The sequence below is a fragment of the Macaca thibetana genome, chromosome 3 (assembly GCF_024542745.1).
Source record: "Macaca thibetana thibetana isolate TM-01 chromosome 3, ASM2454274v1, whole genome shotgun sequence".
Taxonomy (NCBI): Eukaryota; Metazoa; Chordata; class Mammalia; order Primates; family Cercopithecidae; genus Macaca; species Macaca thibetana.
The window spans coordinates 106,789,971-106,807,292 of NC_065580.1; the positions used below are offsets into that span (position 1 = coordinate 106,789,971).

At 38.7% G+C, this 17,322-nt stretch overlaps 1 protein-coding gene across 5 annotated transcripts in view; it reads left to right on the top strand.

Moving 5' to 3' along the window:
* ANLN (anillin, actin binding protein) overlaps positions 1-15,194 on the top strand; it is a 141,597-nt gene extending 126,403 nt beyond the window's left edge. For all 5 annotated transcript variants that reach the window (XM_050785501.1, XM_050785499.1, XM_050785500.1 and 2 more), the window contains 3 exons: positions 4,658-4,765; positions 10,758-10,930; positions 13,892-15,194. In XM_050785501.1, the coding sequence (XP_050641458.1) occupies positions 4,658-4,765; positions 10,758-10,930; positions 13,892-14,015 (405 nt within the window). In that variant the 3' untranslated portion in view covers positions 14,016-15,194. The remainder of the gene's footprint in view (positions 1-4,657; positions 4,766-10,757; positions 10,931-13,891) is intronic.
* The last annotated feature ends 2,128 nt before the right edge of the window (positions 15,195-17,322 follow it).

The following is a 17,322-nucleotide window of genomic DNA, read 5'->3' on the forward strand; positions in this document are numbered from 1 at the left end:
TGATTAAGTGACAAGTTGGTTCAGTAAAGATTTGTTGCATGTCCTTTATATGCCAATCACTGTGCTGCTGTTGGAATGTAAAAGACCACAAAAAATAATTCCTCTACTCATGAGCTTTTAGTTTAGAAGAGAGAAATACAAATAAATAGACAAGCACAATGTAATACTCTAATAGGAGAAAACAGTGCATCGCTGTCAATTGGTGGGACATTAGGTCTTGACTGTGGGTGGGGTGGGATAAAGGGAACTGCTGAGAGAAGTAATTTCTAAACTGAGTAAGTTAATCAGGGAGAAAGGGGAGAAGTGTTCTAGATAGGGGGAGAATGTACAGTGCCTTGAAGGGCCCTTCCTTGTCACTGCTACCCAAAGAAAAGAAGGATGACACATGCAGACAGTGGAAGGTATTTCAGGATAGCTAGAGCTTAGAGTTTGAGTGCATGCGTGTGATTGGCGGGTGGGGAATGAGGAGGAAAGTGTGGTTAGGGAAATGGGACAAGAGTTCAAGGGCCTTTTAAAGAATTTGGACTTTATCCTGGAGTCAGTGAGTTGCTCTTATAAGATTTTAAGTGGAAGAAATTATTCAACTTGGGATTGAGAAAATCATTCTGACCAATGTGGAAAGCAGATTGGAGAATGACAACCCCGAAGAAGACTAGTCAGTTCCCACTGATGTGGGAAATTTTAATGAGTTAAGTTTTACATGATTTGAATTTTAGATGCCTGGAAACATGTGTGAAAGTTCTGGGTTTGGAGCTCAAGACAGACATTTAGTAGAGGTAAAGATGTGGATATCTGCAGCATGGGGAAGCCCAAGGCAAGTGAGGGAAGCAGAGCCAACTCACTGGAGGAGTGCCAGCATTGAAAGGACGGATGGAAGGAGGGAAGCCTCAGAGGAGACTGTAGGGAGAGAAACGGAGAATCTAGCACCATGGTTGCCAATAGAAGAGAACATTGAAAGGAGGGAGTGGTTAAGTTAGATCAGATTCTGTAAGGACTGTAGGACTTACTATCGGGTGATCATTCTGGCGTAGGTGAGGGCAGATGCTAGACTGCAAATGGGTCCAGAGTGAGTGGGAGATGAGGAATGAGCACAGGAGCTTGGAAATTCTTGGAAACACTTTGGCAGTGAAGGAGTAAGGAGAGAAGAGCATTGTGCTTGCAGAGGTATGTAGGTTGAAAGGAGGATTTTGTCAACATTTTGTTAAGATGGGAGAGACATAAGTGGCTTTAAATGTAGATGGGTAGCTTCTGATAGGGCCAAAGAGATTGAAGATAGAGGCCATGGAGGACCTGAACTAGGGCTTATGGGGTAATTCATAGAGCAAGGTCATGAGAATGGGGAGAATTAAGCCCAAGCCACAGTTCACGGATTTATTTGATACAGAATTACAGTTTTCTCATGATGCGAGGAAGAAAGTATGTGTGTAGAACGCATAGAAGATTGTGAGTATGGTACAAGAAGTGGAGAAAATCCAGTTGCTTTGGTATTCTCTATGAAGCAAGAACTGGAATGATGCAAGGGATGTTACAAGTCAGTTTGTAACTGTGTCAAAGGTTCAGAAGAGCTAGATAGTAAGGAAAGCCCGGTGGCCTAAGTAACTGAAGCCGACTTCCCAAGGATTGGGAATTGCTACTTATTAATAGTATTTTTTCCTTCCTTATTAGGTTTTATCACATGTAAATCCAGCAGGTGGCACTAGGTAGTCTTGGAAAAGCATGTAAATTTCTGACTTGAAGGCAGTGTTTGCCTAACGACCTTTTCTTTTCATGTAAACATTATTATATTTTATTGTAGATGCCTTTAGCAATGGATAGGCTATGTTAAGGTAGCTGGTCCATTTGCATATAACGTCTCACCTAATTAATTTTTTAGCTGGGCTCTTAACGAACTTGTTAGATCTCTTCAAGTTTACTCTGTCTTGAATCCTATAGCCCATTCTTCTCACATCCATACTTACAGAAATCTAGTAAGAAAGAGCTCTGGATTCCCCAACATAACTTCTGTCCTCTGCCTAAACATTGCATTTTAATTGCCTCTACTCCCTATAAAAAATTAGAGGTAGTAATGGAAATGAAAGCTCCTCAGCTCAGCTTCCTGTGTGAGGATGTGCCAGGGCTGCCCTGGAAGAGGGCGACTCCAACCAGAGACAGGTAAGTGGTTTCAACAGGGTGCCAAGCTAGCTGTGCCTCCCCTGAGGAGCAACAAGAGGCAGGCGCTCCGGTTTGGCAGCCAGAAGGTTCTAGTTTTGCGGTCTGTGTGATGTCAGTTATTTTCCTTGGCCCTCTGTTTCCTCAGCTATAGGAATGAAAAGGCTGTCCTTATTCTTCTCTGATTATGGTAGGATGTCATAATAGCTGGTGTTAATCTTGTTTATCAAAAGTTACCTTGTCTGTTTATTACCTTTATGATGTAAAAGGTGAACGTTAACACAGGAGGGAGCTGGTGAGTGATTTCTGTTAACTTTCGTGCTTGAGATTGAAATAACAAGATTCCTTTCTTTCTTCCTTGGGGAGCTGTGAGCAGTATTGCCTAGAAAAAGGCTGCTTTGGGAGGAAAATGGAAGCATTAGGGGAGGAGGAAAAAGGTGAGGCAGGAGAGCATATGGTTGGAGCAAGCTAATTAATCTGAAGTTTCAATCTAGCTTAGTAACATTTGCTCCCACACATCATGGCCAGAAATTAGACTCCTAATTCAAGCCACCTTTTGGGAAATTTACATAAAACAGTGAATTGAGAAGAGTGTGCATATCCTACTGTCATAGGGTTGGAGTAAGGAGTAGTTGAGATAATTTAAAGATATACTTAGAATGGTCCCTCACAGGAACAACCAAGTAATACTAGTTTATTCTTAGCTTCTCAACAATCAGAAAAGTAAAGTTGGGATATGAAGGTAATCTAAAATCAAATGCAAAGATGCCTTTGGATCATCTGTATCAGAGGGCAGCACAGCAGGCCTCACTGCCTGTTTTTATAGTCTTTGATTGGAACATAGGCTGATCTGCTTCCTTAGCATCTGTGGCTGCTTCTGTGCCACTGTAGCCAAGCTGAGTAGCTGTGGCAGGGACCGTATGGCCCAAAGTCTAAAATATTTACTCTCTGGCCCTTATAGAAAAAGTTTCCCTGATCTACATCATTGTTATGTTTTTACCTTGCTTTGTTCTTTGACACAGAAGTTCCTAGATGAATGATGTTTTTTTAAATTTTTTTTTTTTTTTTTTTTTTTTTTTTTTTGAGACGGAGTCTCGCTCTGCGGCCCAGGCTGGAGTGCAGTGGCCGGATCTCAGCTCACTGCAAGCTCCGCCTCCCGGGTTCACGCCATTCTCCTGCCTCAGCCTCCGGAGTAGCTGGGACTACAGGCGCCCTCCACCGCGCCCGGCTAGTTTTTTTTTTTTTTTTTTTTTGTATTTTTTAGTAGAGACGGGGTTTCACCGTGTTAGCCAGGATGGTCTCGATCTCCTGACCTCGTGATCCGCCCATCTCGGCCTCCCAAAGCGCTGGGATTACAGGCTTGAGCCACCGCGCCCGGCCTTAAATTTTTTTATGGTTTTTTTTTTTTTTTTTTGAGATGAAGACTTACTCTGTCGCCCAGGCTGGAGTGCAGTGACATGATCTTGGCTCACTGCAAGCTCCGCCTCCCGGGTTCAGGCCATTCTCCTGCCTCAGCCTCCCAAGTAGCTGAGACTACAGGTACTCACTGCCATGCCCGACTAATTTTTGTATTTTTAGTAGAGACGGGATTTCACTGTGTTAGCCAGGATGGTCTCGATTTCCTGACCTCGTGATCCACCCGCCTCAGCCTCCCAAAGTGCTGGGATTACAGGCGTGAGCCACTGCACCAGGCCTTTTTTTTTTTTTTTTTTTAATTAAAAGTGAGGGCTTTTATATCAGTTAGGGCTCTTTTATGACTATAGCTAAAAAGTAGTGAGAGAAAAACTCTTAGCTTCTACTTGCACTGTTTAAGTGGAAGTGCTTCCGTGGAACAAAACCAGATGTTATTAGTTGCCTATTCTGGAATCCTGTTTCTAGCCAACTGCCTGGCCTACCTTTAGAATATAAGTAACATTCCTAAGGACAAACGCCTGACTGCAGGGAGGCACCACTTCAAGCGGGTCTCACGGTTCAGCAGCGGACTTGGAGTTGTGATGTTTATCATGGTTATTGACCAAGGCCTGTGATCATAAGCTAACTCTTTTCTAATCCTGTTAGAAAACTTGATCTCCTAAATAAAGATTAAATGCCTGTCTTGCATATTAAGATAGGTTTAACTTAATATATTATTATTAGTTTTTTAAAATATATAAGGTATGGTAATTTTATATTATTAATTCTCCAACACTTGAGGCATTTCTGTTGTTTAAGGAGCATTTCGTTAGGGACACTACACTTTTCAAAAATCTAAGATTAGGTAGAGGTATTTAATTTAGGGTTGATATCTGAATGTTCTTAAATGCTTGTAGATGATGTTGAAGAAAATTTCTGATATGAATAATCAGTGATTTTCATTACTAAGGTAAAAGACATGGTAAAAAAATCATACAGATAGATTTTGAGATATGAAATATGTCAACATACTACAGTTAGCATACAGAATCAGCATTTCATTGTTAGGACATTTTCCTCAATTTTCTAAAGCCAGCATTTCAATTGACTTTTCCAGACCATATTTGAAGATGTTAGTGGTTTTGGTGCCTGGCATCGAAGATGGTGTGTTCTTTCTGGAAACTGTATATCTTATTGGACTTATCCAGATGATGAGAAACGAAAGGTAATTTAAATAGTACTGTTTAGTGGTGAAAGCACTGATTGACTTTCATGTAGTGTTCATGCAAATGTTCCCTCTGGCCCCCATCACTCACCCAAATTAATAACCCTTTTTATGTACTCACTAAGCCATTAAAAATGTTCTTGTTGGCCGGGCGCAGTAGCTCATGCCTGTAATCCCAGCACTTTGGGAGGCCGAGGCGGGCAGATCACCTGAGGTCAGGAGTTCGAGACCAGCCTGGCCAACATAGTGAAATCCTGTCTCTGCTAAAAACACAAAAACTAGCCGGGTGTGGTGGTGGCAGGTGCCTGTAATCCCAGCTATTGAGGAGACTGAGGCAGGAGAATCGCTTGGATCCTGGAGGCCAAGGTTGCAGTGAGCCGAGATCACACCACGGCACTCCAGCCTGAGCTACAGAGCAAGACTCCATCTCAAAAAAAAAGTTTTTGTTGTAGGTGTGTGTGTGTGTGATATACCTTTACAATTTTTATATCCTATCCATTCCCTGTAATTCGACCACTCTTAAAATGGCTTAACATGTATATTTTTCCTTCTTTTCTACTGGATGTTTAATTATATTTTTTGTTGACATTTGAAGTTGGAAATGTTTTAAATTTAATTTTTATCTTATTAGTTAGGGTAAAACAGCAATGGAAACCCACCCACAGGAACAGTGGTTTGTATTTTGTTTCTAAAATTTAACAATAGGATTTTGTGTAATAAATTTTATCATGTTTTTAAAGAAGTTAGTATTATTGCCCAAGTAAGATTATTTATTATCCCCAAACTGGAAAATAGAAATAAGCAGAATTAAAAAGAAAATCATCCATAACAGACATAGGTATTGCTCATATTTTGGTTAGATATCTTTTCAAACTTTAAAAATGTATAATATATAATAATTATTCATTTATGAATCTTTTTAAAAGGAAAAGCATGCTTTTTATAATCTTATTTTTTACTTGATAAAATATTCTAACATCTTTCATTATCAGTAAAGATAAGTCTATAATGCTGTGTTGGATAGCTATGTGTGTTACACTGTAGTCATTACAATTATTAATATTTTAAAATTTTATTGTGAAATGTTGGAGACATTCAAAAGGGCGTAAAATAATTTCATCAACCTCTGTGTTATTATTCCAGTTGTAATTCTCTCTCCCGCAGAGATAACCACTATCCTAAACTTGTTTATTGTTCCCATGCACTTATTTAAATTTTTTTTATACAGATTGAATATCCCTTATTCATATCCTTGGGATTTAGAGGTGTTTCAGATTTGGGATTTTTTTTCAGGTCTTGGTATATTTGCATTATACTTGCCAGTTAATTATCTCCTAATCCAAAAATTGAAAATCTGAGATGCTCCAATGAGCATTTCCTTTAAGCATCATGTTGACTCTCAAAAAGTTTTGGATTTTGGAGCAATTCAGATTTCAAGATTTTCAGATTTTGGATGTTTAACCTGTACGTGTATATAAGCAATATATGTTGCTGCAATTGCATGTTTTTAAACATTATACAGATAATAACATACTGTATGTATCATTCTGCAACTTGCCTTTTTTGGGTCGGTATGGTTTGTGAAATTTGTCTAGGGTGGTATGTGTAGCTTTAGTTTGTCCCCTTTTCTCTGTATAGTATACTTTTGTAAGAACACATTACAATTTATCCATTCTCCTGTTTAGAGACCCTTAGATTATTTCTAAATTGTTGTATACAAGACAATACTGCTGTGATTCACTTTCTTCTTATTTTGTTTTGGTTTGTACCTTTTACAGCCCACATGCAGAAAGATTTAGTTTCTTGTACACATGGATGAGAGTTCTTTTTTGAATGTTATCTAGTAGCAGAATTGCTGGGTTGTAGGGTTTGCACATCTACAACTTGATTTTGTCAAATGAGTCTCAAAAGTGGTTGAACAATTTTCCATTCCCACCAGGAGTATTTGAGAGTTCTCAGCTTTTCATATTCCCACCAACACATCATATGTCAGCCTTTTAAACTTCCATCAGTATGATAGATGTGAAATGTACTCTTATTTTAAAAATTTTTGTGTCTTCTTGATTACTAGACTAAGTATCTTTTCTAAGCATAAGAGTGTGTATGGCCATTTATATTTTCTCTCCTATGAACTGATTGTCTATATATTATTAATTTTAATATTTTTTGATACATTGCAATTATATTTCCCTAGTCTTAGGCTTGGCATATCTTTTAATTTATCTTTTTAGTGTCTTTTTATGCACAGACTTTTCTAATGTTAAGGTAATCAGACCTGCCAGTCTATTGCTTTGTGCTTTTTAGGGTCTAATTTAAGAAACTATCCTTATCCTGGAGTCAAAGATTTCTTTTATACCTCTTTCTAAACTTATAAAGTTTTATACTTCATATTTAATTTCCCTAGAATTGATTTTTTTTTTCACCTGGATAACCAGTTGGGCCAGCATCATTGAATGGTTGGTTCTTTCCCCACTGTGTTAGGTCATTCTTGCATTGCTATGAAGAAATACCCAAGACTGGGTAATTTTTAAATTGGCTCCTGGTTCTGCAGGCTGTACTGGAAGCATGACACTGGCATCTGCTCAGCTTCTGGGGAGGCCTCAGGGAGCTTTTACTCACAGTGGAAGGTGAAGTGGGAGCAGGTGCATCACATGATAAAAGCATGAGTGAGCGAGCGAGCAAGTGAGCAAAGGGAGGTACCATACATTTTTAAACAATCAATTCATGTGAGAATTCATTCACTATTTGAGGACAGCACCAAGGGGATTTCTTGAGAAATCCACCCCCGTGATCCAGTCACCTCCCATTAGGCCCCACCTCCAACACTGGGGATTACAATTCAACATGAGATCTGGGTGAAGACAAATATCCAAACTATATCATTCACTGATCCACAATGCCATTTCTCATGTGTATCAAGATGTCATTATATGTGTAGGTTTATTTTTAGGCTCACTGTTCTGTTTCCTTTGGTTTGTTTCCCTATCCCAATCTCAATGACCATAGCTTTAAAATAAATCTTAATGTCTGCTAAGGCAGGTCTCCTAACTTATGCAGTAATGTATAGAAGTTACCCCTTATCCTCAGTGGATGCGTTCCAAGACCGCCAGTGAATGCATGAAACCATGGATAAGTACCAGACCCAGTTGCCATCAATCACAACACGTTTCTGTTGATGTGTTACGCCCACAAATTTAATGCCTTTCCTATTTTAATTAAGCACTTACCATGTACTGTGGTGGTAACTTTTGCAGTTGGATATGTGATAACGAAACTAGCAGGAATTTCTTTTTCTTTCCTCACAATTTCATGGATAGAAGATTTATTCTTACTGTGTAGATCTTGGCAACCTCAGCATACGATTTTTTTTCTTTCCGTATTAAGTTGAAGACTTTCACCTTTTCACATAAAGGAAGCACTTTATGATTTGTCTTTGGCATATCTACTCTTGTACTTTGGGGACCTTATTAAGTCAGATAGGGGCTACTTGAACACAAGCACTGCATACTATAGCCGTTCATCTTTTTTTTTTTTTTTTTTTTTTTTTTTTTGAGACGGAGTCTCGCTTTGTTGCCAAAGCTGGAGTGCAGTGACGCGATCTTGGCTCACTGCAAGCTCCGCCTCCCGGGTTCACGCCATTCTCCTGCCTCAGCCTCCCGAGTAGCTGGGACTACAGGCGCCCGCCACCATATCCGGCTAATTTTTTGTATTTTTTTAGTAGAGATGGGGTTTCACCGTGTTAGGCAGGATGATCTCGATCTCAGTTGATCTTAGAACGCTGCTAAGTGACTGCTGAGCAGGTAGCGGGTACAGCGTGGATACGCTGGACGAAGGGAGGATCCACATACCAGGTGCAATAGCAGGAGATTTCATCATGCTGCTTAGAATGGCACGCAGTTTAAAACTTGTGAATAGTTTTTCTATAATTTTTCTTTTAATATTTTTTAACTATGGTTGACTGTGGGTAATTGAAGCTATAGAAAGTGAAACCATGGATAAGCAGGGGCTACTGTATGACTATTCTTGGTCCTTGCTTTTTCCTTACACCGCGCGCACGCACACACACACACACACACACACACACACCCTGCCGTCACCTCATGGAAATAAACATACAGATACAACCATCAATAATAACTAAAGTAACGTAGTTAAGGAAAGTATAATACTCAGGTCGTATCTTAGCTAATGTTTTCCGGTATGCTCACAGTGGAGGCATTTTCATGGCAGTTAGATAATCTTTGGGTTAAGTTTAAAGATTTCATGCGTAGTTGAGGAGTCAAGCATTATTCAAAGAGACTTTACACATCCCTTCCTTCCATTCCCAGAATGTTTCACTTTTTTCTTTTTTTTTGAGACAGGGTCTCACTCGGTCACCCAGGCTGGAGTGCAGTGGAGCGGTCTCGGCTCACTGCAACTTTTGCCTCCTGGGCTCAAGCGATTCTCTGCCTCAGCCTCTGGAGTAGCTGGGACTACAGGCAAGCACCACCACACACGGCTAATTTTTGTATTTTCGGTAGAGATGGGGTTTCACCATGTTGGCCAGGCTGGTCTCAAACTCTTGAGCTCAAAGCGATCCACCCGTCTCCGCCTCCTGAAGTGTTGGGATTAGGGGCATGAGCCACTGCACCCAGCCCTGTTTTGCATTTTATAATTGAAAATGTTCAAATGTACACAAAGCAAAAATAGTATAATGAACTTCCAGCTTAATTAATTATTCATTTTCAGGTTTCATTTATCTCCCCACAACACGCATGCATTTTTGTTTTGTTTTGTTTTGTTGCTTTGCTAGGGTGTTTTAAAACAAATACCAGAATTTATATTCTGTCATTTCTAGGTTGCAGGTCTTAGTGTTGGCAAATGCCCCAAAGGAAGTCAGGGTTTCAGACTAGCTTAATATTCTTCATTCTCCCTTGCTCATTGATTTTGGCCTTTGAAGGATTTTTCTACTTTCTTGTCAATTTAATTATCTAGCATTTGGCGGCTTATATAATGAGAGGACTTTCAGACTATTTAATGTATCATATTTGCTGGAAACAATACCATGATTTATTTAAATAGTCCCCTATTACTGTCATTTAATTTGTTTAGAATTTTTTGCTATTATGAAAAAACAGTGACTACACATATTAGAATCTGTGTGTACATATTTATATACTTGCTTAGGATAAATTTAGTTGGAACTGTAGGATCAGAAAATGCTCATTGTTAATGGTTTTTGATTACTGTTATCAAGTTGCCTACCAGTAATAGATCATATTATACTTTCACCAGTGATGCATAAGAATCTGTGTTACTCACTCCCTAACCAATTAACAGAGGTTGTTACTGTTTTTTCCAGACTTAGCCAATCTAAGGTTTTAAAATGGTGTATTCTATTTTTATTTTTAAAAATTCTAATAGAGTCGACACACTTATTGGCTGTTGGCTCATGTGTGCCTATATGTGTTTCTTTTCCCGTTTTCAGGACCATTTGGTCTCGTGAATGTTTTCCTCCACTTTGACTTGTGTCATAGGAATTCATGGCTGCCAACAATCCAGGGCAATTGCCTGCCCTTATCTTTTATAGATATATAAAGAAATATTTGCACATGAAATCCAATGTCTAGGTTTCCTTTTATAGAAAAGGGAGAAGTGGGTAAGTTACAGATAACAGGCAGTTGGGTGTGTTTCTCATTGTTATAGCTGGTTTTGGTACCTGGGGCTCATTATACTGTTGTTTGTATTTTTTATTTGAAGTTCACCATAATAAAGTGCTTTTTAGGTTAGTTGGCAAGAGCTACCAGTTGATATTTTTGGGTTTTATTTTTATGTCTAACTAGGAACAATAATAAATGTTAAATATGTTTCTCTAAGCCCAGCGTAACTAAATTTTAACTTTTAAATGAATAGCTTTTTAATTTTAATTTTAATTTGTACCAACTTAAATGCTGCTTAATACTTACTGACTTAGTCTTATTTTCTACTGATTTCTCTTAATTTGTTTTTAAAGAATCCCATAGGAAGGATAAATCTGGCTAATTGTACCAGTCATCAGATAGAACCAGCCAACAGAGAATTTTGTGCAAGACGCAACACTTTTGAATTAATTACTGTCCGACCACAAAGAGAAGATGACCGAGAGACTCTTGTCAGCCAATGCAGGGACACACTCTGTGTCACCAAGTATGTATTGGCCTATAAATATTTCGATCAACTAAGCAATTGATTGCCCGCTATGTACACTATGTACTTACCACTAAGAAATATCAGAGATGGTCCTTGACGTTGAAAAGGGCACAGCCTTAGTGAGAAAACAGAACATACACAAAGCAGTAAGTGAACCATCTATAATAACTAACGTAGTTAAGGAAAGTATAATACTCAGGTCGTATCTTAGCTAATGTTTTCTGGTATGCTCACAGTGGAGGCATTTTCATGGCAGTTAGATAATCTTTGGGGTAAGTTTAAAGATTTCATGCGTAGTTGAGGAGTCAAGCATTATTCAAAGAGACTTTACACATCCCTTCCTTCCATTCCCAGAATAACCTCATGTAATCAGATGACTCACAAAAACAGTCTCATTCTATTCTGCAAATTTCTGGATGGAGATTAACAGAATAAAACTTTTGGGGGTACCCCTTTTTTAATTAACCCTGAGCTCAAGTGTAAGATACAAAGGTTTATTGCTAAGATTCTGAGATAGGTTTCTTTGCTTGGATGCCTAAGAGAAGCTTGAAGACCAACTTCAGTGTACAGAGTTGTCATTAGGTACAAAAGTTAGAATTTGGTAAGATCTTTAGTAATTAGGCTGTTGCTGGATATTGCAGATGGGGGGAGATTGGTAGGACTAGCTTTATGAGTTTCTTTTTTTTTTTTTTTTTTTGAGACGGAGTCTCGCTCTGTCACCCAGGCTGGAGTGCAGTGGCGCGATCTCGGCTCACTGCAAGCTCCGCCTCCCGGGTTCACGCCATTCTCCTGCCTCAGCCTCCCGAGTAGCTGGGACTACAGGCGCCCACAACCGCGCCCGGCTAATTTTTTGTATTTTTAGTAGAGACGGGGTTTCACCGTGGTCTCGATCTCCTGACCTTGTGATCCGCCCGCCTCGGCCTCCCAAAGTGCTGGGATTACAGGCGTGAGCCACCGCACCCGGCCGCTTTATGAGTTTCTAATGTGAAAATATTAGAAAGCTACAGGAGACACGATACTAAAGTAGAACAAAGTTGCCCAGAGACTGCCAATTTGTTTTAAAATAGCTGGATAGAAGACTCATTTGTTGGAAAATTTTGATGTCTAGATTACTTTCAGATTTATTCATTTTAACTCATTCATTCTTTCAGGGGTCTTCTATGCAGTGGTGGAATCGCACAGGGCAGGACAGGCAAAATGGATTTTTAATCATTTTGTTTGATAGCGACCTGTCCATGGCCATGGTCAGTGGAGGAACCAACCAAAGTGCAGTATCCAGATAGTTCTTAACCACAGCAGCCCACTTCAGCCATTTTGAATATCACTCACATTTTTTGTATAACCTTATTTTTCACTGGTTGCATAAACTCTCTTAGACTTCTCTGTAGACCTTCCCTTGTGATTAAAAAAAAAAAAAATAGCCAGATTACATGTTACTTTAATTACTCTGTGCCTCATTTACTTGTGGTCTTTCTTACTATAAAATTATAACTTGGATGGGTACCCTTCGCTCAAGCATATGAGAGTGGTACATTCTCAATTCAGTCTTGGCTGAGTCTTCAGCTTTGCTTGGTGGCCTAAATTTTATTTAACTTTTTTGATGGTGAGAATATAAACATTCTGCAGTTCTGCATTCTCCTTTGCCTCACTGAACTGTTTCCTTACAGGGCCTTGGGCCTTTTGGACTTAGGCCTTTTACTTGAATTTAATGTACCTCATTTTCATTTCTACTAACTAAGTTTGCTGTCAATGCTAACGATTTATCTTCTAATCTCTACTGCATACTTCAAAACAGAGACTACACATTGAAACCAGAATGTTTTATCACATGGGGAGGCAGTAGTTACAGTGGAGCTTTGAGGTCAATAGATTTAAGTTTAAATCCTGACTCATCAAATGTAACCATGGCAGGTCACTTAACTTTGCTGGCCCTCTGAAATCTTCTGTGTCAAAAAGGAAAAATAAACTCTACAGTGACAATAGAGTTTTTGTTGCTGTTGTTGTTGTTGTTTTAAGCCTCTTGAACCAGAATAGGTTCACAGAGACTTCAGACAATAGAGAAGAATGAGTAAACACACTTAGCACAGTTTCAAGTACATGGAATGAGCTTAACAAGTGGTGGCTATTATAAGTGCAGTACTTTCTTCATTGACTACTAGAAGGTGATAAACTCCACTTATTCATATTTACACCATTTCTAGTACAAATGGGGAGAACTTATAAAGTTGTAGAATGAGTGCAATGTAAAAACCTAATGGCTGGCCGTTCCCTAGAAGGATGTTCGGGCTATAAGTTAGGGAATCCCCCCTTCCTTACTCTGGCCTGCCCCGTCAACTAGTTATTCTTTCAACTTGTAACTAAATATGGATGCAAGGAAAATATTCCTAATATGGACAGAGAGGTTAGGATAGACAAAGTTTTAGGATCTTTAGATAGTTTATTATAAATACCATGTTCTACTAATATAGTAGGACAAATCTAATGGCAGACAGTGCAAAATAATATTACCTGTAGAGCCAGGTGAAGGATCATGAGTCTGTGATTGCAGCTGTTGGGGAACCTGACTCTGAAGATTATATTGGGAGTGCCTATATTCAGGGAGTGCCTATATTCAGGCCTTTGGTGCTCTTGCTGAGAAGTTGCCCACACTCAGTGGGTGTCCTATACTATCAGGTTACCCAGGCCACACACTACCTGTATAAAACACCTGTTGGAAGCACCATCCTTTACCAAGTGTAATTAGTGTAAGTTAGCATCAGTTAACCAAACGGGATAATTTTCCTCTGTTTTATTTGGAGATGCACCTCACTAAGTGGCTCTGGATTAGCATCTATAAAAGGTGGTTAAAGGTAATTCATTTACTGGTTTATTTAGTCATTTTTTTCCCTAGCAAGAGTACATGGGGGTATGGAATCAGGGGAGAAGAATTCTGACCTCTTTGGTTGTTTGTTCCTGTAGGAACTGGCTGTCTGCAGATACTAAAGAAGAGCGGGATCTCTGGATGCAAAAACTCAATCAAGTTCTTGTTGATATTCGCCTCTGGCAACCTGATGCTTGCTACAAACCTATTGGAAAGCCTTAAACTGGGAAATTTCCATGCTATCTAGAGGTTTTTTGATGTCATCTTAAGAAACACACTTAAGAGCATCAGATTTACTGATTGCATTTTATGCTTTAAGTACGGAAGGGTTTGTGCCAATATTCACTATGTATTATGCAGTATTTATATCTTTTGTTTGTAAAACTTTAACTGATTTCTGTCATTCATCAATGAGTAAAAGTAAATACATTATAGTTGATTTTGCTAAATCTTAATTTAAACGCCTCATTTTCCTAGAAATCTAATTATTCAGTTATTCATGACGATATTTTTTTAAAAGTAAGAAATTCTGAGTTGTCTTCTTGGAGCTGTAGGTCTTGAAACAGCAACGTCTTTCAGGGGTTGGAGACAGAAACCCATTCTCCAATCTCAGTAGTTTTTTCGAAAGGCTGTGATCATTTATTGATGATGATATGTCTTGTTACTAGGGTACTGAAAAAATGTCTAAGGCCTTTACAGAAACCTTTTTAGTGATGAGGATGAGAACTTTTTCAAATAGCAAATATATATTGGCTTAAAGCGTGAGGCTGCCTTCAGAAAAGAGATGTGGACATAGGAGGCAATGTGTGAGACTTGGGGGTTCAATATTTTATATAGAAGAGTTAATAAGCACATGGTTTACATTTACTCAGCTACTATATATGCAATGTGGTGCACATTTTCATAGAATTCTGGCTTCATTACGGTCATTATTTTTACTGCATGGCTTACAGACTTAGCATATTAGTTTTTTCTACTACAAGTGTAAATTGAAAAATCTTTTTATTAAAAAAGTAAACTGTTATGAAGCTGCTATGGACTAATAATACTTTGCTTGCCAAAGTGTTTGGGTTTTGTTGTTGTTTGGTTTTTTTTTGGTTCATGAACAATATTGTCTAGAAACTCATTTTGAAATTGGAAAATTATTAAGTCATGTATCACCTTTAAACGCCTTTTTTTAATTATAAAATATTGTAAAGCAGGGTCTCAACTTTTAAATATACTTTGAATTTCTTCTCTGAATTATTAAAGTTCTTTATGACCTCATTTATAAACACTAAATTCTGTCACTTTCTGTCATTTTATTTTTTATTCATTCAAATGTATTTTTTCTTGTGTATATTATAAAAATATATTTTATGAGCTCTTACTCAAATAAATACCTGTAAATGTCTAAAGGAATCAGTTGTTTAGGAAGCACTGTTTCAGTGTGTGGTATGGTTGCTCTGTATCCCTGGGCTGGGAGCTTCTTGTGGGTACTGTGCTGACAATGTCTCATCCATCTTTTTCTCTCTACCCAGTTTGGCTTATTGTGTGTTCTTAGAGCTGCTATTGAATGCATAAGTGAATGAAGGATCTAGCATTTCAACTGAATATGGTAACTGGATGTGCATTTGAGGAGAGAGAGTATAATTCCCAAGTCTTTAGCAGATACTGAATGGATGAGTGATATCATCAGCCAGACAGGGAATAGGTTTGATGGGACTGATAAGAAGGTCCCTTGTATTTATTTATAGACTTGCATTTATTTTTGAATAGGCCTTCAAAGGGCACAAAGCATGGTACAAAATTCAGAATGCACAAAGAAGGTAAAGTCAAAAAGCAAGTCTTCTCCCACTGTCATAACTACTTTTACCAATGTTTATGTCCTGCCAGAGGACACTACACATGTTGCATAGAAATATTTATATTCTTTTGTTCATAAAAATATTCTATACATACCATTTATTGTAAGTTAAACAAAAAGTATAACAGTATTCCTTAGAGATCATCTTAATATATAGATAGTATTTATAAAATTCAACTTTAGAAGAAATTTAGTGTAAGGTGATTGTGGGACCTCAAGCTAGAAATACTCCGTAAACAGTAGAAAATGTCACCCTGAAGATTTTCAGTGTCATCTGCCTAAGGGGGATTGTTGAAACTGTTGGAGTGAATAAGATCATCCAGGGAATATGATGTGGGAAGAGAAGAAAGAAAAAAAGGAACACTGTTCTTTTTTTTTTTTTTTTTTTTTTTAAAACAGCGTCTCACTCTCTCCCCCAGGATGGAGTGCAATGGCACAGTCTCGGCTCACTACAACCTCTGCTTCCCGGGTTCAGGTGATTCTCGTGCCTCAGCCTCCCGAATAACTGGGATTACAGGCACACACCACCACGCCCAGCTAATTTTTGTATTTTTAGTAGAGATGGGGTTTCACTATGTTGGCCAGGCTGGTCTTGAACTCCAGACCTCAAGTGATCCTCCTGCCTTGGCCTCCTAAAGTGCTGAGATTACAGGTGTGAGCCACTGCGACTGTCCTGAACCCTGTTCTTTAGGGGAAAAGTAGAAAAGACAAGTCTAATGATTGTCTTCTATGAAAGAAAAACAAGAATGGTGTCTGGTGAGACCAAAGAAGAAAATATTTTGACTGGGTACGGTGGCTCACGCCTGTAATCCCAGCACTTTGGGAGGCTGAGGTGGGTGAATGACCTGAGGTCAGGAGTTTGAGACCAGCCTGGCCAACATGGTGCAACCTTGTCGCTACCAAAAATATAAACAATTAGCTGGATGTGGTGGCACGTGCCTGTAATCCCAGCTACTTGGGAGGCTGAGGCAGGAGAATCACTTGAACCCAGAAGGCAGAGGCTACAGTGAGCCGAGATTGTGCCACTGCACTCCAGCCTAGGCAACAGAGTGAGACTGTCTCAAAAAAAAAAAAAAAAAAAAAAAAAAAAAAGATTCTAACCACAGAGTCATAAAGCACAATAAAGACAATGTGAATTGAAATTTGGAGCAGTCAGTTGAACAAAATGGTTCAGATAAAAAAATCAGGTTATAAGAGTATCTGTATAGAAAAAGAATGACAGAATTGATTGCATTAAAAAAATCTGATAAATATCTAAAGTTAAAACACTAAGCGACAAAGGGAGAATATTTACAACATATTTAATAAGGCATTGATATGCAAAAACATAAAGAGCTCCTATGCAACTGTGGTGGCTCATGCCTGTAATCGCAGCACTTTGGGAGGCTGAGGTGGGAGAATCACTTGAGGCTAGGAGTTCAAGACCAGCCTGGGCAACATAGCAAGACCTTGTCTCTACAAAAAAAAATGAAAAAATTAGCCGAACATGTTGGCATATGACTAGTCTCAGCTACTTGTGAGGCTGAAGTGAGAGGATTGCTAGAGCCCAGGAGGTGAAGACTACAAGTGAGCTGTGATCACACCACTGCACTTCAGTCTGGGCAACAGAACGAAACCCTGTCTCTGAAAAAAAAAAAACCCAAAATTAAAAAAATAAAAAGAACCAACAAGTGGTTCATTGTT